At 41.7% G+C, this 27,963-nt stretch overlaps 2 protein-coding genes across 5 annotated transcripts in view; both read right to left on the bottom strand.

The window, feature by feature from the left end:
* The window catches only part of ZFAND4 (zinc finger AN1-type containing 4), a 90,207-nt gene extending 90,063 nt beyond the window's left edge, over positions 1–144 (bottom strand). Inside the window, exon 1 of the mRNA XM_058697029.1 lies at positions 48–144. The gene's annotated coding sequence lies outside the window, so the exon portion shown is untranslated. The remainder of the gene's footprint in view (positions 1–47) is intronic.
* A 2,221-nt stretch (positions 145–2,365) lies between these two features.
* WASHC2A (WASH complex subunit 2A) overlaps positions 2,366–27,963 on the bottom strand; it is a 62,317-nt gene continuing 36,719 nt past the window's right edge. For 2 of the 4 annotated variants that reach the window (XM_058697008.1, XM_058697009.1), the window contains exons 20-31: positions 26,582–26,751; positions 22,114–22,216; positions 16,871–17,023; positions 13,812–13,994; positions 10,841–10,969; positions 10,630–10,710; positions 9,894–10,019; positions 8,673–8,735; positions 8,103–8,315; positions 5,812–6,429; positions 4,839–5,016; positions 2,366–3,072 (exon numbers count right to left, since the gene is read on the bottom strand). In XM_058697008.1, the coding sequence (XP_058552991.1) occupies positions 2,933–3,072; positions 4,839–5,016; positions 5,812–6,429; positions 8,103–8,315; positions 8,673–8,735; positions 9,894–10,019; positions 10,630–10,710; positions 10,841–10,969; positions 13,812–13,994; positions 16,871–17,023; positions 22,114–22,216; positions 26,582–26,751 (2,157 nt within the window). In that variant the 3' untranslated portion in view covers positions 2,366–2,932. The remainder of the gene's footprint in view (positions 3,073–4,838; positions 5,017–5,811; positions 6,430–8,102; positions 8,316–8,672; positions 8,736–9,893; positions 10,020–10,629; positions 10,711–10,840; positions 10,970–13,811; positions 13,995–16,870; positions 17,024–22,113; positions 22,217–26,581; positions 26,752–27,963) is intronic. The other 2 variants (XM_058697010.1, XM_058697011.1) reach the window with 2 other exon arrangements.

Genomic DNA, 27,963 nt, shown 5'->3' with positions numbered 1-27,963 from the left:
GCCGCCGCGCCCCCGCCCCTTTGTGCCACCGCCTACCAATCACTCACCAGCGCTCACGTCACCCTCCAATCAGCGAGGGCACGGGCAGGGGCGGGGCCTGGCTGCCCGACGCCGGCGGTTGCTCGGTAGCCGGGGCTTTTTTAGCGTTCGATGGTGGGTGTCGGTTAGGAGAGGCCCGGATGTTGGCCCTTTATTACCAACACTGGGCACCTGACTAGGACTGAATTGGGCGGGCCAGAGACAAGCCGCACGGCCTCCTGGGAGCGGCGAGATTGGCTTCAGGCCCGAGAGCATGGCTTGCACCTTGCCTGAGGCCATCCTAAGATCGCTCTTGGACGTGGCCCAAGTGCTGGGGTGAGGAGGGTAGCAGGCAAACGCCTTCCAGTTGGTCCTTTCCAGACCCCGTGCAGGGCCGTCCTGCCTTTAACAGATCACCCTTCCTGTGCTTCACTGTTTCCTTTCTGGCCTCAATGGTCTCATCTGAAATATGGGGCCATTGCTGTACATGGTTAAAAAGGGCAAAAGCGAATACCCTCTGTTGGTCTCTGTCATTCTTCATCCAATTCATGGACTGAGAAGTGTAAGACAGGTATTAGAATGGACACCTTGAGCAGTTAAATCTGAGTTGGGTAAACTCAGCTACATTCCTTTTTCTGTTCTAATTCCCAAGGCGCTGAACTCCGAGTGTACACCCTAAAAGATGACATAAGCCTTACAAACCTGAAATGCCCCCCCCACACCCACTTTTTTTTTTCTCTCCATTCCCCACATGTTCTAAATCCAACCCTTAACAGATTTCCCAAACTGGCCTATTTCACTAGGTGCATTACCCAAACGATAGTGAACAATCCTCCTCCCAGCTTCATCATCCTCATCTTGTGACTCAGAGGAATGAATCTAAGATGAACCCCAACATCTCATTCTCCTAAGACCCCACCCATCAATTACTCTCCAACAGTCCAATGCTGAGCACACCCTGGGGTTTATGAGGAGACCCAAGGACCTTCATCTTCAGGCTCTCAACACTAGTTCCTTCTTCAACTCCAATACTGAATAGATCGGAGCCCCTTAAAGAGATTTTATGATTATCTCCCTCCCCCTTTGAAGCCTCTCAAAATAGGAATTTGCATATTTCCTCTCTTACGAATTTCCTGGAATCAGTCCCAATGATGGATAAGTAGATTTGACCATTCCCAAAGAAAACCATTTAACAAATGCTGAGTCAGCCTCAGGAGTAGGTATACACAAGTAACCTAAGGAACAGAAGGTATAAGCACTCTCTTCTGCCATCAAGTCACTCTCACAGCAGAGCAGCACGAAGAGTTGATCTGTGAGAGCTCTACCAAATCTCTCAAAATCAGCAATTCCAAGTTCAATCTTAAAAGTGCCCAAGGAAGAAGTTAGTGCTTTCAGGATTGGTGAAACCAAATGGGCCCGCCTACGAGACTGTGCCATGGATGGGGTGCCTGAAAGCCTCATTCAGTTGTGCGAGCAGCTGACTCTTGATTTTGGCCCAGGTCATGATCCTGTGGTTCGGGAGGTAGAGCCCTGCATTTGGGCTCTACGCTAGCAGCACAGAGCCTGCTTGGGATTGTCTCTCTCTCTCCCCCTCCCTCACTCTCTCTGCCTCTTCCCCATTCAGTCACGAGCAAACGTGTGCTCTCAAAATAAACATTAAAAAAAATTCTTTTTTAAATAAAAAAAGGCTGTGGCTCAGTTGGGTGGCTCAGTTGGTTGAGCATCCAACTCTTGATTTCAGCTCAGGTCATGATCCCAGGGTCCTGAGATGGAGCCCCACATCAGGCTCTGCACTGAGCATGGAGCCTGCTTAAGATCCTCTCTCTCTCTCTCTCTCTCTCTCTCTCCCCCTGTGCCCCTCTCCCTCATTCTCTCCCTAAAAATAAAAAATAATAATAAAACAAATTTAAAAAAAACAAAAACCAAAAAGAACAAGACTGTGTCATGGTTATAGTTTGAATACTTAGCACCAAGGAGGCATAGTCCAAGAAAACACAGACTGGAGGAGGGGTCAGCTACACATGTAGCTAGTGGCTACCACATTAGACAACAGTTATAGAATATTCCCATCAGTTCAAAGTTCTATGGAACAGTGAGTGCTGCTCTACAGGAGGACATTTCCATCCTCAGCACTTTTCCTTCCAGCATCTGGGTCCATTCTGCGTTTTTCAAAGTTCCAAAGAAATGGAAATGGATGCCTTAGAGCAAGGGTCAGAAAACTGTTTCTGTAAAGGGACAGATAGAAGGTATCTTAGGTTTTGTGGGCCATCCTGTCATAACTACTGAACTCCAGCATCATAGGTAGGGTGAAAACAGCCATAGACAACATGTAAATGAATGGGCATGGTTGTGTTCCAATAAAACTTTATTTACAAAAACAGACAACAAAAGGCCACAGTTTACCAAACTTTGCCTTAATTAACCTATAGAGGCATTTTCAAAATTCATTGGAATAAGAGGAAACCTCCTCTCAGACTGCAAAGAGTCATGAAATACATAATCCCATCCCCTTCCTCTATCACCTGCCTAGGCTCTAAGCTAGGGTTTTTATCCATGAAAGGAAGACTCCTGATCATCTGTCTGCCATTGCTTCCTCTGGAATTCCCGCCCACTCATGAAAGGCACACAGAGGTTTCTTCCCCAACATGCCCTAAATCATACTGTGACCCCATCAAGGCTAATTAAATAAAAATATAGTTTAAAAAAAAAAACAAAAAAACACTGTGAAATATTTATTTTTGTTTTGCAGTATTAAGCATGATTAAAACCAGGGCAGAAAAATACTAAGTATGCTGGGTAAGAAAGGTGTACTGTTTCATTATTTGCTTTTTCTAATTCAATTAAGACGATGAGCACGTAAGACAGCATCAATAACTCAAGGATGTAGCTGAAGAGTGAGATGTGATACCCTGCTCTACTGGCCTCCAAAGGCATTCAAGGGATCATCAAATATGTTGGACACCTTCTGTTCAGATCTTGGTTCAGGTGCTGCCTGTGAAGATCGACTTTTTGGTTTGGTTGTCTTAGCCTGGATACCAGATGAGAAGATATCATCTTTAAAAAGAAAAAAAAAAAAAAAAAAGAAGAAAAGAAAAAGATTTGCTGAACAGGCAAGAAAATGGGTGCTTTTAAGACACATCTACATAAATCACTAAATACTCAAGTCTGATAACAGTATGGAATACCAAGAACACTAAAAGCCAAGCCTCTTAGATACTGGTCCTGGCTTTGCTACTAATTAAGTTTTACGACCACATACAAATCACAAGTTCTCGCAGATCACAATTTTCTCAACTACAAATGTATGCGTGTTCACATGGAGGACAGGAAAAAAGGGAAGGATAACTGGAACTCCAATCCAGCCCCTGACTTTACGTGACATTATACCTACTTCTACATTCTCTTCCCACAAGGTTTTCAAAGGAAAGGGCAATACAAATAAGCAAAGGGAAATCCAACATAGGAGTCACCCTCTTTTAAAATAAATGCACCTATCTGAGACATGTCAATTCTAAGAATGTAAGTCTTTATGACTACATTCGTGTTCAGTTGTTTCACTGACTGTAGTGTTTTGTGACTCACCTGCAATGTTACTGCTAAGATTCCATCCTACAGAGATTTGAGCATGTTTACATAGAGATACGTATACACAAATGTTAAAGGCCTGGCATTACTTGTAACAAAGAAAACTTGGCAACAACCTAGATCACCTTCAATGTGCTAATGGCTAAATACAAAAGGATACTACACAACCACTAACAACAAGGAAGCAGATAGATCTCTATGTACTGGCATGGGAAGACAGTAAGTGACTAAAAAGACTGAAGAACAGATAAAATATATTCATATTTTGGAAAAAATAAGCATACATTTCTACGTATGCAAAGCTGTATTAACATCACCACAGCTGAAAAGATATATACATCCAACACTCAACAATGGTGACCTCTAGGGATTTTCACATTTTAAATTTTCCAAATAATACTAATCTATTACAACAGGTATGTATTACTTTTTTGTAATTAAAAACAAACAAACAAAACGAAAAACAGCGAAGTCTCTTCTGCATCCCCTGTGGTGGGAAGCAGGTGGAGACACAGCACACAGCTTACTCCAGGAACAGGCCCCATGTGGCAGTGCAGCTGCTTTCTCCCAATTAACCCCAAGGTCTAGACCTGGGAGAGAGGGGGGAAGGAGGAGACAGTGTGCATTTGGCCTCAACTCAAGTCCTACCCATCAACACCAGACATATCAGAAGCCCCACATTTGAGTTTAGGCATTTGGCTTGCCCAAATGAGCATGTTTACAAACACAGAAGATCTTTTGTGAGATGCTAAGTCTGAGTTATAACCTGCTTTCTTGTATAGCATGTATAGCTGGCCCCCTCCATTCTCTGAAAGACTGACACTCACTCTTCAGTTAGAACTCTAACTCAGACAAGTGCCCCACACCTGAGGCAGCCACCTCAGCCAACTTCAGCATGTGGGGCAGTTTCTGAGCCTCCCTTCATAACATCAGAATGTTCTGAGTTATCACAGATAATTGGCAGGGGGCACACTAATATAAAAGTTAAATTATACTTAAGATCAAAATCCGGGCTCCTTCAAATTCCTTGATGTCCATCAGAACAAAAAGTTGTTTCACCAAAATAACTAGTCCATTTACTTATCCATTCTCAGCCTAACTCAGGACTATACAGCAAGCCAAAGGAAACCCAGTGGGGAATGATTTCCAGGAAAGGGCCGAAACAAAGGTAGGAGAAGTATCAAGTCCCTGAATGGCAATGACTTTCTGTGTCATGTGTAGAAAATCAAACTTACCCATATCATCATCAAATATAGACTTAGCTTCCACTTTCTTTTTGGACTTTTCTTTTGGTTTTACAGTTAGGTCAGCAAAGATATCAATGTTATCATCAAACAAGTTGGATTCAAATGTTCTTTCCTTCTCTCTTGCTTTTTGCGAGGGTTTAATTGCTTCTGTAGCAAATATATCATCCTTGTTGAGCCAAAACAGAAGTAAAACAATTTTAAATCAAGTTGTAGAAACACAAACTGCCACTGCAGTTTGCAACAGCCACGTGACCTGCTCTCTGCCTGGAATGCCCCACTCCAGCTCTCTGCCTGGCCCAGTCCTTGTCTTTCTTCTAGTCCCAGCTCAAATGCCAGCTCTGTAGACAGGCTTTCTCTTCCAGTCCTTTCTGAAGGAGTGCCTCCTACCCTTTCAATCACTCTGTCCCACTGACCGGAGCTGTTTTCATTATGCCACTTAACATTATCTGAAAACATTTTATTTATCTGTTGCCCTACCTGTATCCAATTTCCCTTACACACTGGTCCTAGTTCACTTTGTGTCTCCAGTACCCAGATGTTCAATAAACACCTGCTCAGAGAGTAGCACTTGAAGGCCTTACTGCCTGTACTCCAGCTAGGGCCTGTTTCCCCAAGAACCAGAGGCAAAACACTTAAGCTGCACTGATGCTGCTTTATATATGTCATAGAGCAGCATGCCAAGAAAGCTGACTGCAGCAACATGCTGATCAAAACTATGAAAATCAAGACTTGTATCAATGGCCATAGCCAGCCAAGAACCACCTCCACGTGAAACAAAACAAAAACCTACTTCTGAGTAAATTTCAGAGTAACTAATAAAAGATCCTAATTGTAAGTACTAAGCAAATAGGTAGCAAGCAGCAATGAAACGAGCTTATTGCAACCTATGGCTCAAATGAGCCAATCGGGTGTTTGTCTTAACACAGAAACAGGCCCAGAAAGTACTCTCATGTTCTTTTACCTCAAAAATATCTTGTGCTTTTGCGATGGCCTCCTGCTGACCGTTGGATTTGGACTCATTCTTCTTGCCTTTCTGATCTGTAAAGAGATCATCCTCATCTTCCAGGAGCGGGAAAGGATTTGTTTTCTTTGCTGGTTTTGGTTTAACAGACTGGAAGAGATCATCATCACTGCCTGCCTCACCTAGAGTGGGAAACATGGGGCTCTTCTCTTTACTTCCCCCTGTTGGGTTGGCCAGGCCATCTGCTGCCTTTGTCTTGGCTTTTCTTCTCCCCGTGGGCTGAGAGCCAGTGCCCTTGGAAAAGATATCTCCAGAATCAAAAATGTCATCCTCAAGAGGCTGACCCAGAGATTTCGCAAAGGGGCTTCTGTCTACTTCAGGTACAGGACCACCTGCCCAAGTTGGAGTGGCAGCTGCTTCAGCCTCCTCAGAGATGTCTTTTCTCCCAGCTGCCCTGGGCTGTGGTTGAGGGTCACCTGGTGAAATGTCGCCATCTGCCAAGCGTGCAATGGATCTTCTGGGGACACTCACATCCTCGGCCTCACTGGACTCCTGGGCAGCCAACCTCCGAGCCGCACGGGTCTGCGGTCTACGCTTCCCTCTCACTTTGACCCGACTCTGCAATGGCAAAAAACCACATGTTGATCTAACAATTAAAAAGAAGAAGAAAAAGGTGTTCAAAGCTAATGTAGCAAATAATCAGTGACTCAAAATATTATAAGGTTGTCTGGTCTACCTCAATCCCTCAATCAAGATATTATCCAAGACAGAGAAAGGATTATATCCTAAAGATTTCCAAAGACGTTTAATAGCTACTCCAAGACTATGTTACTCTTAATCCTTTAGTGTTCCCCATGGAGTCTTTGCAGGGAAATTTCTGTTTAATTTCATACAAAAGGCTTCATCTGCTGCTGGAACCCTGCAAAGTAGGCATGCTGGTTCTCTGTGTGCCACAACCCTTCAGGGCCCTTACTCTGCCCTTGGTTTACATGTGGGTCTCTTTCAAGAGAGAATTAGGGGGAATTCTAGTGCTAACCTTTACAAGAGGCTAGCCTACAATCAGGCTTCAAAACCAGGAAGATAAGAGACAATCAAAGACAGGGAATCTAACGTGCTCTTCTCTTCAAGTCAACAAACACTAAATTTAAATGTTGAATATTTGACATAAAAAATGTGGCTTAGAAATCAGAACTTTTAATATAACCTCAAAACAGAAGTTACTCATTAGCAATAATGCAGTATTTGTGACATTTTCCAAAATATACAATCAAGTAGTTTTAAGAAGGTACAAGCTTCTTTGGCCAAAGTACTTGGCTATGTTTACCTATTTCAAGGAAATTTCACAAACAATTTTATGAAGTAGCCAATGTAAACTTACCCTCCCCCTCACCAAAGGCTGACAAAAAACAGAACAAAAAGAAGGATATTTTATTTTTCACGAGGAAAAGAGTTTTGGAAACGCTTAAAATGAATGTATTCACCAGAGTTATCTTAGGTGCTGTTGCTTACTCAGACATCAGCTAAGATTTTCTAGAGAAGGAAGACTAGGTAGAAAAAAGAGAACCAACTAAAATGAAAGCAAAACCTCGAAGAGCTCAGTCCATGCAGCACATACCCACACAGTCCTGTGGAAGAGGGTGACAGGACCATACCAGCCGGGAAGTAACTGCCATGGGATCTCAGAGAAGGGAGCCTAACACAAGAGGGCACCAGGGGAAATATCACAGAAGCAGTGAAGTTTGAGCAGTCTGTCGATGAGCAAGAGCACTGCTGACAGAGGTAGCAGCACAAGCTGCTGGCAGCAGTGGGTGGTTGTGTGTGTGTTCAAGGAATGGTGCCTGGTGTGACTGCAGTGTAGGCTGACGGTGTGGAGTGGTTGGTGGGCAAGGTGGAACTTTCGGTTAGCGTGGATTGTAAGAGGCTTTAATACCAAACCGAGGAGCCTGAATGTCCTCCTTTGGGCAGTAAGGAGCCAGCAGAGGAGGGACACGATCTGCTCTGTTTAGGCCTGCAGGTGGCAATGCAGGAGAGCTTGGAGACAGTGGGACTTCACTGTGGATACTGAGCAGAATGTAAAAGTAACAAACACGGGCAATGGAAAAGTGGACGCAGAATTAGGAAGGTGCAAGGAGGGTGGAGAGGCTGAAGGAAGGCTGAGGTGCCTCCTTCAAATGGTTAGTGGGAGGCAGCCTATGATTGTATAACTGATAGACTAGTTAGAAATATACAAGTTATTCTGGATTAAAAAAAAAAAAAAAAGGCAAGAAAGCAAGCAAAGGTGGCTTCATCACCTTATTTGCACTGTGTAAGGTGTCTGCCTGAGCTGGAAGATCGAAACTCACGCCGGCCTCCCCACTACTAGGAAGAGCGGGCATACTTTCCAGACCGTGGATCCTCTCGGGTTCAGATGAAGGAAAAGCCAATTCTGGCAAAACAGGTTTTACTCCAGAGATCTGGGGAGCCGCTGCAGGCAGCAAGGCTGCTGGATTAATCGCTAAATTTGCCTAAAAGAGAAAAATGACACTTACTCTGCATGTCTTCTTAAACTCAGCAGTCTATGGTTACTAGTGTAACACGTGACAAGAGACGCGGTGTACATAATGTATAATACAACAGGAGAGAGAGAAAAATGCAGGGAAGTCTCCCGATCAAGTCTTAGAATTAAAATAGAGGATTATATACCTGTGCCCACCACTGGGACCAAAGAAAAGATGTTACAGACGCAGCACACAAGAAGCAACAACTAGAGGGTGGGGAAGAGATGCGAAAATGCCTGGCAACAGTTGACAAAAGTAAATATTCAAAAAAGTTTATAGATGCCACAAGGCAGGCAGTGAAGATTCCAGACACGTTATAATTACTTGTATTTTCCAGATCCGAGGGGATGGTTCTTTGGTTTTAAATGGAGCGGGACCTGGTGAGTCCTGTGTGAAATTACATTTGGTTAACAATCCATTAGGGAAATAGAAAGAAAAGTGTCTCTTGGATTACACTTATGTCTATTAAATTTGATGGAAGGTGAAGCTGTCACTTTCTGTGATTCTAATTAGGGAAAGGCATTCAAATCTCTCCTGGGGCCTCAAAATCTTTCACTTAGGCCTCTTCTTCTGCTGTGTGAGTGGAACGCTGGCAGACCGTGAATGGAGTAAAGGCAGACAAAGATCATGAATTAGATTCGTAAGAACCACAGGGTTATCAGAGTACCAAAATCTGACCAGTTGGCAAAATTACCATGCTGGTTATCCCACACAGCAAATATCACAGAGCACACAGAAAATTCACCCACAACCTAACGCACTGAGGTTCTAGAAACAAAGGAAGTTGAAACTTGGGACAAGTCGTTGGAGACGTGCTATTCCCAGGGCTTTGTTTTCACAGCTCAGGACACTGAAGCCTCTGAGACATCCAGAGACAGCTGCAATCCAGAACCAGAACTCACTTTCCAGTCATGGCCTGTTCCCAGGAGGAGCTCCGGAGAGAAGACTGCTGAGAACAGAGACCTATCAGCAGTGACCTCAGAAGAGGTAACCAAGAAAATAGGGGAACCAAGGGGAACCAAGGAATTGGATACAATTTATGTTTAATTCTAATGTAATTCTACTCCAAGGTAGTCCAAAGGGAGAAATGGAGGTTCTAATGGGAAGAAGATTCTTCACCCTGTATTAACTCTACCTTGGAACTGAATTTGAAGGTCGTCCAAAAACAGTAATCACAAGTATAGCTTCACGAGACTGGAGTGTACAGTGAGAATAGATGAGGCGGCAGAGAAGTGTGTTTAAAACAAAACAAAAGAAAACAAAAACACAGTAGGGGAGCCTGGCTGGTTCAGTTGGTAGAGCATACAAATCTTGATCTCTAGGTCATGAGTTCAAGCCCCACACTGGATGTAGAGCTTTACTTTAAAAATTGTTTTAATTAGAAAAAGAAATTTTTTTTTAAACCATACAATAAAGAGAGAGTAGTCGTCCTAGCTGCTGTTTCCTCCCTAATCAAGAGAACTCTGAATACCCTTGGGTATGCATGATGGAGTCCCTCTGTCCTGGGATACAAGCAAGAGCTGAAAGTCCTTAAGCAGTTCTAACCTGAGGTGTTTCTGGTTTCAATGTGCTTTTTTCTTTGATACCCTGCTGAGTGGATTCAGGATGTTTCTGGTTCTTGACAGAGGATACAGAGTGGTCTTTTTTCACTACCTTCTTCTTTTCTGAGATCTTCAAAAGAAAAAGAATACCAACCACCTGTCATCTATCTCAGAAATTTTAAAGAAAAGTCATAATACATAAAAACAATCTGGTTTCTGAGTTTTGCGTCATTTCTTGAATGAGAGTTGAACTAATACAACATTTGAACATTTCAACATTAGGTGAACTAATACAACTAATGCAGCATTTCAGAAATGGCATTCTAAAGACCGTGACCTTCTCGGGAGTTCCTACTATGCTAAACAAAATAGAGAGTGCATAACAAAATCTACTGGGGTGGGGACAAATGACACAAACAGGCTAACACTCAAATTTAAAGCTTTGCACCTGAAAGGCATGGGTATTTAGTCACCGTGTGGCACGCACTGGTCTTTCAATAAACAACTTAAAAACCAAACAAATCTGTAATACAGTAAGAGCTTGGGTTAGTTAATGCTTTAATGTTAATCAGGAAACAGATGAGGACACCACAAACGCTATCATCAGCGTGCCATTTGCCATTCCTTCACTGGTAAGCGCCAAAATTCTCTGCGTGTTTTCCTTACTCTTGTAAGTACACATTAATTTCCTTCCCAGAGGCCTTCCCCACACCCCAGTATTGAGAGCAAAAGGCTGATACCAAAGGCTGTGACTTGGCAGGGCTGAAAAGATCATCATCTTCATCATCCCCAAATAGGCTCCCAGCACTTGGCTCTAGTAACTGGAATAGACAAAACTCAAATTCAAAATTCAAAACAAAAGCAATTTACAAAAAGAGCTAGGTGAGCTATTGACTTATAATATCTAATACAGTAACAAAGTCATGATGTGAAGAACCTTTTGAAACTGACCCTGGTTTTCTTGGTGCCAGAGAAGAGGTCAACATCTGGATCATTGTCCTTCTGGAGCTTGTGACTAAAAAGGAGCTCTTCATCCTGAAAGACACCTGTGCTCTTTGGGCGGGTATCAGGATCAGGACCCTGGAAAAAAGAGGAGTTGTAAGGATTTACCTCAAGGAAATCACAGCTACAAACATGCAACTGCAGAGATATCCCCTGCAGCTGTTTCCAATGACTACAGGCTGGACACAGCCTAAGTGCCAATCACAAAGGGAATGACACATTCACACAACACAAGGCTATGGAGCTCCCAGAGATAGTGGGAAATACGTTTGCAAATGCAGATCTGGAATACATTAACATATACATCATCTGGAAAGATCCTCCTTCAGCCTGTAACAAATGTCTGAACTTTTTATTTATAAAACAACCCATTATTTCCATAATGAGAAACATTTTAAGGGTGAAAACACAGAATCAAGTAAGTTTTCTCCATCTCATTTCCAAAGGGAAGAAGAGCAGCTGACTTAATACCAGAAACTACACAGTGGTCAAGTGTGTATCCCTAATCTGTCAGCATCTTACTCTAAAGACCTGGCACAGGGATGATGAGCCAACCTTCTCCTATGCCCACCCACCTTCCATCCCACTATCTTCCAAACAAGTTATTTTTGTTTGATAGGGTAGCTGACATTTGAAAATTACTATTTACATTACTTGATTTGACACTGTAATATCCCAGACGTGACATTCTTAAATACTTCCCTATTTCTTCTTTATTTTTTGCTTTTTTGTTTTTGTTATTTCCAGGGGGCCGATTCAGAAGAGCTCTTGTTTATGTTAAGTACAAGCTACTGTAACAGAGCAGTGGAAGGAATGCCCCGAGTCAGAGACCCAAGTCCTTGAAGGGGATTGATAGGGACAAAGGCTGGACACAAGGACGATGATAAGTAAGGTACACATTAAAAACCCGAGGACACAACATCCTGACCTTGTGGCTTGCAAGGCCCTGGGGCTGACAGACCAAAGACCCACAAGTGCAGAACGCGCATTCTCCTCTTCCACCTCTGCCCAGGGTAACCCCTAGACTGGTCACAATGCTTTTGCTTTGCGGGTACAACCCCCCCACCCCGACAATGGAGAAAGGCTGCCATGACCTTTCCTATACAATCTTCGAAGGGTCAAAAACTACCCCTCCCAACCTGTGGGAGGAGCTCCCCAAAGGACTGGAAGCAGCCTCCATTAGAGACCACCCCAGCTCCCAGCCCAGAGAGACCCTATAACATCCAATCTCAAAACAAACTGGGGACAGGCTTCACCTTACAGAACCTGTCCGCTCTCCCACCTTGAGAGTGTTTCCGCTTTCATAAATTCCTTCGTGCTACTTCCCTTCTGGCTGTTTTTATTTGAAAGCAGAGCCTCACATAAATCTTGTGTGGAATCCAAGAACAGAGACTTCCATTCACACAATGCAGACTCTCTCACCCATAACATTTAGTATCACGACCACAGATGAAACAAAAGAACCCTCACAACTGAGGAGACGTGTCACATTAAAAATTCACTAATTATTATTACTGACTATACATAAAAACCCACAGCAACACAGTAACACAGTAGCTAAGTTTAAAAGTTTCATGACCATTGGGGCACCTGGGTGGCTCAGCTGGTTAAGCATCCAACTCTTGGTTTCAGCTCAAGGTCACAATCTCACGGTTCAGGCCCCACATCAAGCTCCACACTGGCAGTGTGGAGCCTGCTCGAGATTCTCTCTTTCCCTCTCTCTCTGCCTCCCCCACTCACTTTCTCTGTCTCTCTCAAAAAATGAAGAAACTTAAAAAGTAAACAAATACATAAAAATAAATAAATGAAAATATTTTTTAAAAAGTTTCACGACCATGAAAATCACAGTACAAAATCACACAGAGTAAAAGACTGGAAGAAAATACAGCAAGTAATTCATATTCACTCTGTGTAGCTCTCGTTCATAAACAGGGTTATACTTCTACTGTAATAGAAAATAATAAAACACTTTTTATAGAAATCAACATGGACCATTTCCTCAGTTTGGTTTACGAAAAGCACTGGCAATATGGCCTGGCACCTGTTTGGGTTTCTTTTTTTTTTAAATATCTCTATTGAGATAAAATTCATACACCATAGAATTCACCTAGCGTGTAATTCAGTGATTTTTAGTATATTCACAGAGTTGTGCAAACACCACCACCAGGTAAGTTTAGAACTTTCCCATTACCCCAAAAGAAACGCCAAACCTATTAGCAGTCACTCTCCATTCTCATCCATCCATTCCCCCAGACCCCGGCAACCACTTCTACTTTGTAGCTCTATGGATTTGCCAATTCAGGACATTCAAATAAATGGAATCATAAAATACGTAGTCCTTTATCACTGGTTTCTTTCTTTCAGCATGTTTTCAAGGTTCATCATGTTGCAGCATGTATCCGTAACTTATTCCTTTTATTACCAAATAATATGCCATTTTGAATAGATACACTACATTGTTTATCCACTCATCAACTGATGGACTTTGAGTTCTTTCCATCTTCTGACTATAATAAATATAAATATATATATAAATATAAATACAATAAATATAAATAACGCTAAGAACATTACATTCTAATTGTGTGTGAATATGTCTTCATTACTCTTGGATATATACCCAGGAGTGGAATTGCTGGGCCTTGTGGGGGACTCATGTTTAACAATTTCAGGAACTACCGAATTGTTTTCTGAAGTGGCTACACTAATTTACATTCCCAACAGCAACGCAGGAGGATTCTAGTTTCCCCACACCCTCACCCACATGTGGCCATTACAGAAAAAAATCAACAAGTGCTAGTGAAGATGAAGAGAAACCAGAACCCTCAATTCTTTAGTAACTCATATGACAGAACTGACACCTTAAAATGAGATTCTTTGACCCTTTCAAAACCCTGAAACTTTATTGCTTTTTGCTCACCTTTCCCACTTCTTTCTTTGGAGCGTGGATGCTGTTTTGATCTTCTGTTTTATCTTCTTCCTCATCAAATAAACTAAGAACAGTTTTGGTTCTACTTTTGGTTCCTTTGTTCAAGGGTGATGATGAAGAAAATAAATCAGAATGCTCGACTGACTCCTGAGTAGATACAGTCAAAGGTCCTCCCTGAAAATGGAAACGGTAAAAAAAAAAAAAAAAAAAAAAAAAAGTAACATCTAGAAATACAAATTCTACTGAGGGGCCTTCCCAACTCTTCATTAATTCAATAACTGCGACATTTGCATGTTTCAGGGCACTAATCACATTAATCCCAAGTAACAAAATACTAAGGTCAACTCTCAATCAGCTACTCCAACAGAGACTCTTACACAGGTAATTCACAGCCAAAGATTATTTTTCCAACCAGTTTAAAGTCACAGGTCCCTCCGGCCTATCAAGAGATATACATATTTACAACCCTGATCTACATCAGTTGCTCATGAGCTATAAATAACTTGCCAGTCACAATGAGAAAGAATGAAATATGGCCCTTTGTAGCAACGTGGACGGAACTGGAGAGTGTCATGCTAAGTGAAATAAGCCATACAGAGAAAGACAGATACCATATGTTTTCACTCTTATGTGGATCCTGAGAAACTTAACAGGAACCCATGGGGGAGGAGAAGGAAAAAAAAAAAAAAAAGAGAGAGAGGTTGGAGTGGGAGAGAGCCAAAGCATAAGAGACTCTTAAAAAATGAGAACAAACTGAGGGCTGATGGGGGGTGGGAGGGAGGGGAGGGTGGGTGATGGGTATTGAAGAGGGCATCTTTTGGGATTAGCACTGGGTGTTGTATGGAAACCAATTTGACAATAAATTTCATATATTAAATAAATAAATAAATAAATAAATGTCAAAAAAATAATAAAATACATTAAAATTAAAAAATAATAATAATAATAACTTGCCAGTCATAGAGAAAGCACAAATATCCATCACTAGGAGTGGATCATATTATTTCCTAGTATTTAATTAATACCTAAGTCCCAAGAAGAAACCTGACAAAATTACTTAAATTGTAGAAGGCTCACACTGTATTATGCAATTATAAGAATCACTAAAATGATCCTAAAATGTAGCATTTATTCATTCAACAAGTTCCACATTTCAAGTAAGATACCATTGATTTTAAGATCCACTATTACTCTATGAACCACTGAGAAAGAAAAAAACAAGTCTAAAATATGCCACTGATTGTGAAATGAATCCTAATTTGAGTGGTTAAACTGTGAAAACTATGCTTGTTTGAAGAAATATGTAATTTATTTTTTTTTAAGTTTATTTATTTTGAGAGAGACAGAGACAGTGTGAATGGGGAAGGGGCAGAGAGAGAGGGGGAGAGAGAGAGAGAGAGAGAGAGAGAGAGAATCCCAAGCAGGTTCTGAGCTGCCAGTGTAGAGCCTGATGTGGGCCTTGAACCCACAAAGCCGCAAGATAATGACCTGAGCCAAAACCAAGACTTGAACACTTAACTGACTGAGCCACCCAGGCACCCCAGAAGAAATACGTAATTTAAAAGTGCCTAGGGGCGCCTGGGTGGCTCAGTCGGTTAAGCGTCCGACTTCAGCTCAGGTCATGATCTCACGGTCTGTGAGTTCAAGCCTCGCGTCAGGCTCTGTGCTGACAGCTCAGAGCCTGGAGCCTGTTTCAGATTCTGTGTCTCCCTCTCTCTCTGCCCCTCCCTGTTCACGCTCTGTCTCTCTCTGTCTCAAAAATAAATAAACGTTAAAAAAAAAAAAAAATTTTTTAAAGTGCCTAGTATGGGGGTGCCTGGGTGGCTCAGTCAGTTAAGTGGTGACTCTTGATTTCGGCTCAGGTCATGATCTCACAGTTTGTGAGTGTGAGCCCCGTGTCAGGCTCTGCACTGACAGTGTGGATTCTCTGCTTGGGAGAAGCAGAGATTCTTGGGATTCTCTCTCTCCTTCTCTCTGCCCCTCCCCTGCTCATGCTCTCCCTCTCTCTCTCAAAGTAAATAAAACTTAAAAAATAAATAAATAAATAAAAATAAAAGTGGCTAGTATGTGTGAGGTAACATGCTAAGTACTACAGATAAAATGATGAGCAAAAGAAACCTGGTCCCAATCCTCAAGGAGTTTACACTCAAGTCAGGGCCAGCAGTACAATAAGCAATTAGAATTCAAGTATGGAAGGGGCTATGACTGGGGTAACTTGGGCTACAGGAACAGAGAACAGGTCCACATAGAAACTACAGGTAGACAATGTCAGTGTCTCAGGCACAAGTGAAAAATTTGTATCACTGCAGCTCTAAGGAGCCTCAACAGGAAAACTATATACAATATTCTTCACACAGGTCCTGAAACAGAGGTTAAATGTGAATAGCTGAATGCGCAGAGAACAGGAAAGGTTAGAAAAAAAAAGAGGTGCACATCACTGACCTCCAGGTGCAGCCAGCAGCCTTTTCACAGGCTCCTGCAGGAGATAACAGACCACCCAGGAGAAGAAAGCAAAGGTTTTAGAAGACAGATAAATTTCACTTTGCTCTCTAATTCACAGCCAACATCCACTGAATATAAAGGAATGGGAAACTAAAATCTTAAAACTGCCATTTTAATTCAAGTACAAGTGGAAACAGGGATAACAGAAATGCTACAAAGAGAACAAGTCAGAAAGAGCAAACATCCAGAGAGAAAACCAAAATGAAAAACAAGATGTGGAAGAACACCCTGGAGAGAGAAAGGCAAAACGGACATGGGCACAAGATGACAAAAGAATGTAAAACAGGAGACATGCTCATCACTGTGTGCACATTTGCCCAGAAAAGAGACCCAACAGCAAGAACGATGTTGAAGGTTTCCCCGAATGGAGGGATCCGATTTTCTTCTTCAGACTTTTCAGTATTTTCAAAATATTCAACAAAGTAGCCATTTATTTTCTGTGGTAGAAAAAGGTAAGGGTGTGTGCATTTGTGTGTGGGTGTGTCTGCATTTTACAAAACATGAGAAACAAACACCTCTGAATATATATGCAAAAAAAAGAAGTCTACCTTTTCTGACTCCTCAACCAAATGAGTGCTCCCCACTGCTGATGAGTCTTTGCCACCATCAACCTTCTTATCCCCAGGTTTCACTCCGAATGGTGCCTCCTTTTCTTCGTCGCTGAACAGCAAAGGTGGTACTTCAGGGACAGTCTCTCTTTTCTACCAAAAGAAGAGCAAATGACATCCTTAAAAACAAAACTGTGGGGGTGCCTGGGTGGCTCAGTCGGTTGAGCATCCAACTCTTGATTTGGGCTCAGGTCATGATCCCAGGGTTGTGGGATCGAGCCTCACATTGGGATGTGCGTGGAGCGTGGAGCCTACTTAAGATTCTCTCTCTCCCACTGCCCTTTCCCCACTTGTGTGCTCGCTTGCTTGCTCTCTTCTCTCTCTCTCTCTCTAATTAAAAAAAAAAAAGTGTGCTTTACTAGCATGACAACATAAAGAACAAGGTGAAACCACAATCTTCTTGAGGGAGTTAGTGAAATGTGGAGGGAGAGACAGTGCGGGAAGTGAAGGGGGCACAAACAGGGAGAAGCAATAAACGCCATCACCTCACTTATAGACACAGCACTTCACAGCTTCTGCCACTGTAACGCCTGCACCTGTCTCCGTGTGTCCATTCACTTCACAGATACTGCTATTGATTAGAACCTTATGTCTGACTCCCAGGTAACCACTAGTCTCTCCTCTCTGCCTCCGTCCTCCCGCATTTCAGGTCAATGATGTCATCCAGAGCTGCCTCTGCTAAAAGAAAATACGCACCAGATTGCTTCATCTCCCGCCCCAAAGCTGCACTATTTGCATTAAGTAAATGCTAAATGTGACTATCAACTAATACCTCATCTTCTCCCTTTGTTTACCTGCATCTTACCAATCTTCCCTATTCCTTTTCTTCTTTTAAGTTTATTTATTTTGAGAGAGAGAGCACAAGCAGATGAGGGGCGGAGAGAAAGAGAGGCAGAATCCCAAGCAGGCTCTCCGCCATCAACACAGAGCCTGATGCAGGGCTTGAACTCACAAACCGTGAGATCATGACCTGAGCCAAGATCAGGAGTCAGACGCTTAACCGACAGAGCCACTCAGGTGCCCTCAATCTTCACTATTCCTTAAACCTACTGTGAATTTGCACCCTTCCCTACTGTCTGTAGAAGCAAATCCTCATCTTTCAAGCAAGGCCCAGCTTGAGGTCCCCATAAAGGTTTCTCTACCTTCTTCAGTAAGTATCAGTTGCTACACTGGTAAGATTATTTATCTGTCTACCTCGCTTTTATTTTCTTCTTAACTTACATTAATAGCTATCACATATGTCTGTCTATTCCCTTGAAAGGATAATATAATTCAACAGCGAGTCATGGTGTTTGATACCAAGTAGATGGTCCACACCAGTTTGTGAGCACTTTGCTCAATCTGTCATGTTCCTGATGGGGGAGGCAGGGATTTCAGGGATTAGAAAACTGAGGTTATATGACTCACCTAGAGTTATCAGCATCCTTGGGGAAAATGATCAAAAATTCTTGAGGAAAAACTATAACTCTATCATACCAACTAGGTGAGACGTTATGAGGAAGTAAGCTTTGAAGCAATATCTAAATCAAGTTAGGAAGACAGATTTGGGAAATCAAAGAAGAATGCTCCTTTACTATGAGAGATAAAAAATTATAAATGAAGTAAAAAATAGAGTAAGATTTTTAATTATTGTTAGGAAGAGGTCCTTAAAATGTATAATCAGTTTTATAACCTGAAATAAAAGGCTGGAAACCCACAACACAATTTCAGAAGAGGTAAGGCAATACTGAAGTGATTAAAGGAAAAACTTTTGGTGGAATGCACTGGGCTCTCTGAAAACCACATACAAGTTCAACGCAAACCGGTCAGGGTGAAAAATGAGACTTTAGTATGGCCCCTTAAACCAAGGAAAACGCCACCAAACTATGGGTTGCAAATCTTCCTAAAGATAAAGCTGACTTCATCTTCATGGTGAAATTAATTTCTTTGACAGGTTTATAACAGAGTCACAGCTAACTTTAAAATATTCTAGGATCTCTAAACAAAAAAAAAGTGTTTTATACACTGCTGTCTGAAGGGAACTGTATTTCACAAATGGTAAGAATCTGTGTACAGTTTGTTCAGCTACGTGAGATGTAGATCTTTGACCCTCTGTCTTATTTAACAGTCATAATTACTACAGGTTGAAAAAAGTTTTCCATTTCCATGCCCTTTAAAATTTATTACGTTATTGCTCATTTATCTAGAGAAGAAGTTATTATTTACAATCTACAATGAAAAACCACTCAGATCTCCTGACCCTTTTAACCACAGAACCACTTGATGTCATCTTTAGGGAGACACAAGTATGGGTGATTCGAAGAAAAGATCACGAGCACCTCAGAAGCAGCAGGAGGGAGCCCCGGGGCCCAGGGAACACAGCATGTTCCTCCCAATGCTGGAAGCTTCTGGTGCAAGCTGTGCACACCCACTTAACGGGAATACGGTGGGGAAAAAAAGTCCCTAAATCATCAACTGACAAGTGCCTGGTCTGGGAAGCTTCCACAGGACAAGTTAACAGTTGCACTATGTCTGACAAAATGAAAACTGCTTACGGGTGGCACTGCAGGCTCAGGCATTTGTGACAAGGACATGATAGGATCAGGCTGCCTTTAAGAACAGAACCAGAGCAACAGCAAGAAGGGCAGATGAAAGGAAGGAGCGTTGGAGGAGAGGCCAGATAAGAAATTATCTCAGTAGTCAAGGCTAAAGATGACCCGGAAGTTGGGATGGAAAGAGACATCCCTAGAGGCGCTGGTGTGGCGCAGCGTCCTGATCTTGATCTCGGCTCAAGTCACGATCTCACAGTTAGTGAGCTGCAGCCCCACACTGGGCTGTGCGCTGATGGCACAGAGCCTTTTTGGGATTCCGTCTCTCCTTCTCTCTGCCCTTCTCTCACTTGTGCTCTCTCAAAAAATAAAATAAATATATAAATAAATAAATAAATAAATAAATAAACAAACTTTAAAATAATTTAAAAACTTAAAAAAAAAAGGGGGGGGGAGAGAGATCCCTAATAAACAGGAAACAGTGACAATTACTCCATCAAAGGCAAAATAAGTCACACATACCCTGGGACAGCTACACTACGGAATACTGATAGTGGTGAAAAAAGAAGCTAAAGCTTATGGAAATGAAAAACATGCCGCAGGACAAAACAACTTACAGAAAAATGTACAACATGACCTCATTTAACTAAACAGAGTGAATGCCTGGAAACAGGCCTGAAAGGGCTGACAATGCACTGTTACCAATGACTACTCTGGCAGGAGCATAAGGACTTTGTATTCTCCGTGCATTTTCTAAACCTTTTTAAAGAAGATATCCACATATTACTGCATAATGTAAAATAAACTTGAAACAAAAATTATTTAGGAGGAATGGAAAAACCAAGTATCAGCCTCTAGAAAACAGAAGTTCAAAGGCTCCTTTACGGTCTTATCTCTCCTTCATCAAACCTATGCAGGTAACAGGGATTTGGTCACCCATCACCACGGTGGGAGGAGGAGGGCCTTCCTCATCAAGCATGGGTGGCAGAGTTGCCGTGGTGGCTGCTCCAACGTAGGAGGGGTCCCACGGGCTCATCCCTTCTTCCTGGTCTTAAGTGTCTTTTTGCCTCTATCACGTGCCAGATTTGAATGGCGTGGAGTTGGGAGTCGAAGGCCTGACAGCAGGCTGTGAGTTGGCTTGATTCTTGGCCTTTTAGGCTAACCCAGGTCAAATAAAGGAGTTCTAATCCATGGGGTCTAGCCTAAAAAGTTCTACATTTCCCTTTGGGGCTGTTAGCAATTGCCAGCTGGCAGTAAAATAGCTGTTTGGCCTCATTTTGTTCTATGTGCACACACTCACATACACCCACTAAGGAATGAGCTGGGGAAAGATGAATGACAGGCCAGGGCAGGATCCCAGTATGCCCAGGTTCCCTGGATAAATATAACATAATGCCAGCTTCCTCTCATTCTTTAATACTCCTTTTTGATATAACTAACATCGAGATTGGCTAAATCTTTAGCTGAGGTGATTGTGGTAGTGATGTCATTTAGATGTAATCACTGGAATCCTTTACACCAGATGCCACTGATGGACTTTTTTTTATTACATACTTTAACTTTTTTAATGTTTTTTTAGGGGCACCTGGGTGGCTCATGATCTCACGGTTCATGAGTTCAAGCCCCGCATCGAGCTCTGTGCTGACAGCTCAGAGGCTGGAGCCTGCTTCACGATTCTGTCTCTCTCTCTCTCTCTGCCCCTCCCCTGCTCGCTCTCCCTCTCTCTTTCTCTCTCTCCCTCCCAAAAAAAAAATATTAAAAATATATATATTTAATGTTTTTTAGGTTTATTTATGTAGGTAATCTCTAAACCCAACATGGGGCTCAAACTCATGACCCTGAGATCAAGAGCTGTGTGCTCTAGTGACTAAACCAGCCAGGTGCCCCCTTTACTTTAATTTTTTTTTAAATTTTAACCATGGAAAAAAACAAAATGTATCATCTTAACCATTTATAATTCAGCAGTGTTAAAAATATTCACATTGTTATGCCACCAATCTCCAGAATTTTTCCATCTTGCAAAACTGAAACTGTCCCCTTGAAAAACTCCCCATTTCCCTCTCCTGCTAGCCCCTGGCAACCACTAGTCTACTTTCAGCTTCCATGAATTTCACTACTCCAGGTACCTCATGTAAGTAGCATCATATACTATTTGCCTTTTTCTGACTGGCTTATTTCACTCAATATAAAGTCCTCAAGGTTCATCCTTGTTCTGGCAGGTGCCAGAATTTCCTTCCGTTTTACTGACTGGCTATTCACATAAACCGGGACCAAAGCGTTGGTACTTGAAACATGCTCCTGAAAGGAATAATGTGTGCCTTAACTGACCTGGTCTAATGTTTGCACAGTTCCATGCCACTGGGGCTAAGCCTGGCGACCTGCCCAGAACTGCAACGGTGCTCTCCCCTCAGACTTCAGAAACCCACCCCTGATGCTGAAGGGGCTGCAGGACATGAAGGAACCCTTTCCCCCACGCTTTGCACGTGTGCTTCATCAAATACCATAACTAGATGATCTATTTCTAAAACTAGGCAAATAGGTTTTTCCATTAGACTTAGCCCACAAGGACAGGTTTAGGAGCTGATTCAGGGAAGTATCACTATTCACATAAGATCATGGCAAGGATATTTCCTGGGCCTAGGAGGTCAAGAATACCGTTGTTGCAGGAGGAACAGATGCAGGAGGAGAGCCAAAGAGAGAGCTTCCACTATCGGCATCATCTTCAAAGAGGAGTGACACTCTCTGGGTCTTCTTTTGGCTATACAATCAAGCAAAAGGTCAAATTAAAGGCAAGTATGATTAAAAAAATATATACAATATTCCTTCCAGGCCATACTTACAGGAATCCACCTACCACCAAAACACCCAAGACATCTGCTGACCTTACGTAGTTGAAAGCAAATGAGAAAAACTTTTGAAGTAGGTGCCATTTGTGTCTAGCAAATCATCAGCCTGTCTCTCATCCTTATGTGGAAGAGTTCAGGGGCCTTCTCTACTTGTCCCTTTGATTCACTGTACGAGCACTAACTGTTAGCTTTGCAAGTATTTAGTATACGTGCTGCTGAAGCGAGCACTAGCTTTGCAAGTATTTAAAAGCATGTATGGGGATGCTGGGAGGAGAGGTAGGTTTGGAGTAAAAATACTACAAAGATTTGCATTATTCAATCTTATAAGGACCATTAGCTTTCTAGAATTCTCTAGATACACAGAAACGAGATCTCCAGCATTTGTTTTCAATAAAGAATATAGTGGGGTTGGGGCGGGGGGCAGCACCTAGCTGGTTCAGTCAGTAGAACATGTGACTCTTGATTCCAGAGTCATGAGCTCAAGCCCCATGTTGGGTGTGGAGCCTACTTAAAAACAAAACAAAACAAAACCAAAAACAGTGTGACGTTAAAACATTGAGAGAAAGAGAGAGAATATACTGGGCCCTTTCAGCCACAGCTCTCCTCACCACCTTCCTCTAGCTGGTCTTTACCTACCTTCTCACCTAGATTCTGCCCTGGCTCCACAGAGAAGGTAGCCAATAAACAGAACAAATACTGATCAGAGCTTTTAAAGGACAGATATATGAAAGTGGAGAATCACAGGGAGGCTTAGCAATAGACATGGGGAATCCAGAACAGAAAGCATTCTAACTACTCAAAGGTCAAGTTCCAGTTTTCACCATGTGATAAGGAATCATCCAACTAGCACACTACAGAATTACCAAAGTAATGCAAACTTTAAATTCAATTTTAGCTAGCTAAAAGTAATACTAACATGTTATTTCAGCAAATTGTTTACCATCTATATCTACTTACGTTAGAATATAATTAACATACACACTAATAAGTATATGTATTATAACCTTTTTTGTAAGTTTAATTATTAGCAAGACACTAGGAAACTTATTCATTAGTTTAATACCTACTTCTGCCTATATCTTAAAAAAAAAAAAAAAACAAATACAAAAAAACTAAGGATCACAGACTAGGGAACAAAACTAACCAAATGTTGAGTGCACTTAATTGGACATATACACTAAAGAATGGTTAAACATTAAGACTATACCCTGAATAAGTTATAAAAGCAAAAAGCCAATTTGTAATGACACAGTACGGTAGTATCTAATATACCTTTATGGATATACACCAATAAAAATTTATATAAATTATAACCAAAACAGTTGACTTCTAGATGACGAGCAATCACTATATCAGATGCCTAAAGAATACCAGAAACCAAGGGGCGCCTGGGTGGCTCAGTTAAGCATCCAACTTCGGCTCAGGTCATGATCTTACAGTTTGTGGGTTCGAGCCCCGCATCGGGCTCTGGGCTGACAGCTTGGAGCCTGGAGCCTGCTTTAGATTCTGTCTCCCTCTCTCTCTGCCCCTGTCCTGCTTGAACTCTGTCTCTCTCTCAAAAATAAATAAAACACTATAAAAAAAAAAAAAAAAAAAAAGAATACCAGAAACCTCATTAAGCAACTATAGCAGGAAAATATCCCATGCATGATTTTCTGAACAAGCAATTTCTTTTTTTTATTCTTAATGTTTATTTATTTTTGAGAGAGACAGAGTGTGAGTGGGGAAGGGGCAGAGAGAGGAGACACAGAATCTGAATCAGGCTCCAGGCTCTGATCTGTCAGCACAGAGCCCAATATGGGGCTCAAACTCACAAACTGTGAGATCATGACCTGAGCTAAAGTCAGACACTTAACCAACTAAGCGTGAACAAGTAATTTCTTTTTTTTTAATTAAAAAAAAATTTTAATGTTTATTCATTTTTGAGACAATGCAAGAGACAGAGTGCAAGCAGTGGAGGGGCAGACAGAGGGAGACACAGAATCTGAAGCAGGCTCCAGGCTCTGAACTGTCAGCCCAGAGCCCGACGCGGGGCTCGAACTCACAAACCGTGAGATCATGACCTCAACCAAAGTCGGATGCTTAACTGACTGAGCCACCCAGGCGCCCCATGAACAAGTAATTTCTAAAAAAAAAAAACAAAACACAGCAAAACACCAAACCAATCCACAAAAAATATCTGATGACAGATTCTAAAGGTAAGCTACAGAAAACTAGTTAGCTCTCTGGCCAGAGCTCTAATAGGAAACAACAGCCAGTCCTTAACGTTGCCTCTCACTCCACATACTCAGCCACTGCTGGTTAAGTTTGGCCCTCCCATGGAGATCTGTCCTCAGAAGAAAAATATGCTGCTCAGTGAACTAGGGTGTTTCTCATTATAAATAACAGGTTAAGTATTTTGATTTATTTGAAAGGTACAGACATGAGAAAACATTCAGATAACCACAGAGCCTATTGCCTAAACCAGGACATTTCTGAGAGTGAAAGGGAAATTATTATTAGTCGTCATGCTGGAATGGCAGGCACAAACCAGGGCTGTCCAGGCAAGCCAGGACACCTAAGTGCCCAGCTAACCAGGCAGTATTTCACAACTCTGTTAAAGTCACAGAGCTTCTTTCTGTTTTCAGAATGGTTTTGAGATATAATTTACAAACCATAAAATCTACCCCTTTATAATATGCACTTCACTGGTTTTTAGTATAGTTAGAGTTGTGCAACCATCACCACAATCTAGGTTCACAGTATTTCCATCAATCCAAAATGACGCCTCATGCCTGTTAACAGACTCAATTCTCCTCGCCCCAGGCAAACACTAATTTACTTTCTGTCTCCATAGATTTATCTGTTCTGGACATTATATACAAAGGGAACCATGCATGTGGTCCTCTGTGACTGGCTGCTTTCAATTAACACGATATGTAAGGTTCAACTATGTTGTAGCATGTATCAATACTTTATTCCTTCTTATTGCTGAGTCAGAGTTCATTGTATGGATAGAACATATTTTCTGCATCCTCTCGTCAGTTGATGGGATGTTTGGCTTATTTCCACTTTCTGGCTTCTGCGAATAATGCTACAATGAACAATCATATGTAAGTGTTTGTGTAGACATGTTTTCATTTCTCTTGAGCATCTACCCAAGAATGAAATTAAGTCCTAGAGTAACTCCATATTTAACTTTTTAAGGAACTGCTGGACTGTTCCCCAAAGTGGCACCATTTTACATTCCCACCAGCATTGTGTGAGGGCTCCAATTCTTCCACCGTCGCAGACTATGAGTCTGGAGTTCTCTCTGGTCCAGCAAGAGAGCGGACACAGAATTGAATATGAGAGAGGCTGATGTCCGGGAGGAGACACGAGCCCTGACAGGGGTTTTGTCTCTGTATTTATTGAGTTCACAAGATATTACCCACGTGGTGAACGTGAAGAAAAAAAGATCTTACACACAGAGACGTGGAGAAAACAATCGGAAGTAATCATTAACTTGTGTGTATAAGAAGCAAAGGGTCTGGGGGACAAGTGGAGTTTGTGATCAAGGTACAACAGTATATTGGAGTCAGACGGAAAGTAATTTCCTACAGGCAAGATAACAAGTTACTCGTGATCCCATTGAGACACGGATCCCATTGGTGGCGGTTTTCCGCCCTAAGCTTTTTTCTAACCTATTTCTGTAAATAGAACCTATTTCCCCACATTCCACATCCCCTCCTACATTTGCTATTGTCTGTAAAGCAACATGTTACAACACCAATACAGCCCATGCTCAGTCTATGAAATATCCTGCTGGCTTTAGTTCAAGTATTCATGTGGACACCACCTAGATCAGCTAAGAATTACCAGCCACTGGTGTGACAAAGCACTGCTCTGCAAAGAATCATCCTCCTAACAGGATGTTTTTCAATGCTAAGCAGATTTCCATTCAAATGAGAAACTTAAGTAACCCAGACCAAACTTTACATTCTACAGGGCATCTCAGAGGAAAAACAAAAACAAAAGATAACAAGCTGCACTTAAATCCCTAACAAACTAAGAAAAATAATATTTAGGGGTTAAAAAAAATAATTAGAAGAAATTAGGCAAATCTGCTAACAAAAACAGTTCCCAGTATTGGGGGAAAATACCTTACAAGTGAAAATCAAACACATTCTCCTTTGTATAACTACTAGGTAATGAATGATCATCATGTCACCCCCAAGTAACTGACATCTTATGTATCAAATACCTTTACTTATTACCACAGACACTTGCTAAATGATTTCTTACAATGACTACCTCACCTGTCCTTAGCAACAGCAAACAGATCATCTTCATCATCCTCCTCAAAGAGGCTGGTCTTTTTCACAGCCTTAGCCTCCTGCTCCTGATTGGTCCCAGAGCCCCTTAGTTCTCCTTTAGATCTGTTGTCAGACGCTGAGTTCATCTGTGAATCAGTAACATTCCACTGATCCTTAAAATATAAAATATGTATTAAAACCCAGTGACCATTCAGACGAAGGAACCTGGAAATAAAATAAAATTTAAGTTCCATTAAATTGTATTTACACTAAATACTTAATCAAGTACATCACTCTTGAAGAGAACTCATGACTGGGACTTTCCTCTGAACTCAAATCTAGACAGCTGGGTTCTTTGACCTCGCAAACTTTCTGCCTTCCTCCTCCATCACTACACTATCTTTCTCCCCTCTATGGTCCTATTCTGGGTTAGGAAAAGGGAGGTTGTCTACCCTTAGGAGATTCAAAATTATTTATAAAAAAATTGAGAAGAAAGACGAATGTCAAAAAAAAAAAATCAAGAGCACTCAACTTTGGAGGAAAATTATACATTTCGATTCAAAAATCTTGAAGCAGGCTGTACAAAAATGTATAGAATGCTCACGCAATGCACATATAAACAAGACACAATGAAAGATGATGGTGACCCCTTCCATCAACAAAAGTCTGAAATTGACCTTTAGAAAGCATTTAGGGGAACCCCACTTGGCTATGCTCTCACCTCTGGGAACTCCTGAACACTTACATAAGTGGTCCTTTGGTCTCTATACAGTCTAGAGCTTCTCCAATCAAAGTGGGGTCCACAACCAGCAGCATGTGTCATACAGAATTCTGGTTTGATCCCAGACTTTCTGAATCAGAACCTGCATTTGTTAACAGGATGCCCAGGTGATTTCTTCACATGTTATGGTCTGAGAAGTGCTCCTCTAGGGTAGTAAGGCTCAAGAGTGACTATACACTGGAATTCCCAGGAGAACTTTAGAAAATTCCAAGGACAGACCATCTGCCAAACTACTTAATTCAGAATCTCCAGCCCTGGAATTCAGTAAGAGTACTCTTTAAAGTTCTCCAGCTGATTCCAATGGGTAGCCAAGGCTGAGAATCACTGTTCTAGAACATTGGGTATCTTTACTCAGCCAAGTACTGTTGCTCCCAGCTTTAGCTAATATGGTTGACCCTTGAACAACATGGGTTTGAAATGCACATGGATTCTTTCCAATAAATATATGTACAGTATCATTAATGTATTTCCCTTCCTTAGGATTTTAACATTTTATTTCCTCTAGCTTACTTTATTTTAGGTATAGAATGTATGATACATAAAACATGTAAAATATGTGTTAACCAACTGTCTACCTTATTGGTAAGGATTTTGGTCAACAGTA

Source organism: Neofelis nebulosa, chromosome 13 (assembly GCF_028018385.1).
Source record: "Neofelis nebulosa isolate mNeoNeb1 chromosome 13, mNeoNeb1.pri, whole genome shotgun sequence".
In the NCBI taxonomy this organism is placed as follows: Eukaryota; Metazoa; Chordata; class Mammalia; order Carnivora; family Felidae; genus Neofelis; species Neofelis nebulosa.
This window is presented reverse-complemented; position numbering and strand designations above follow the sequence as displayed.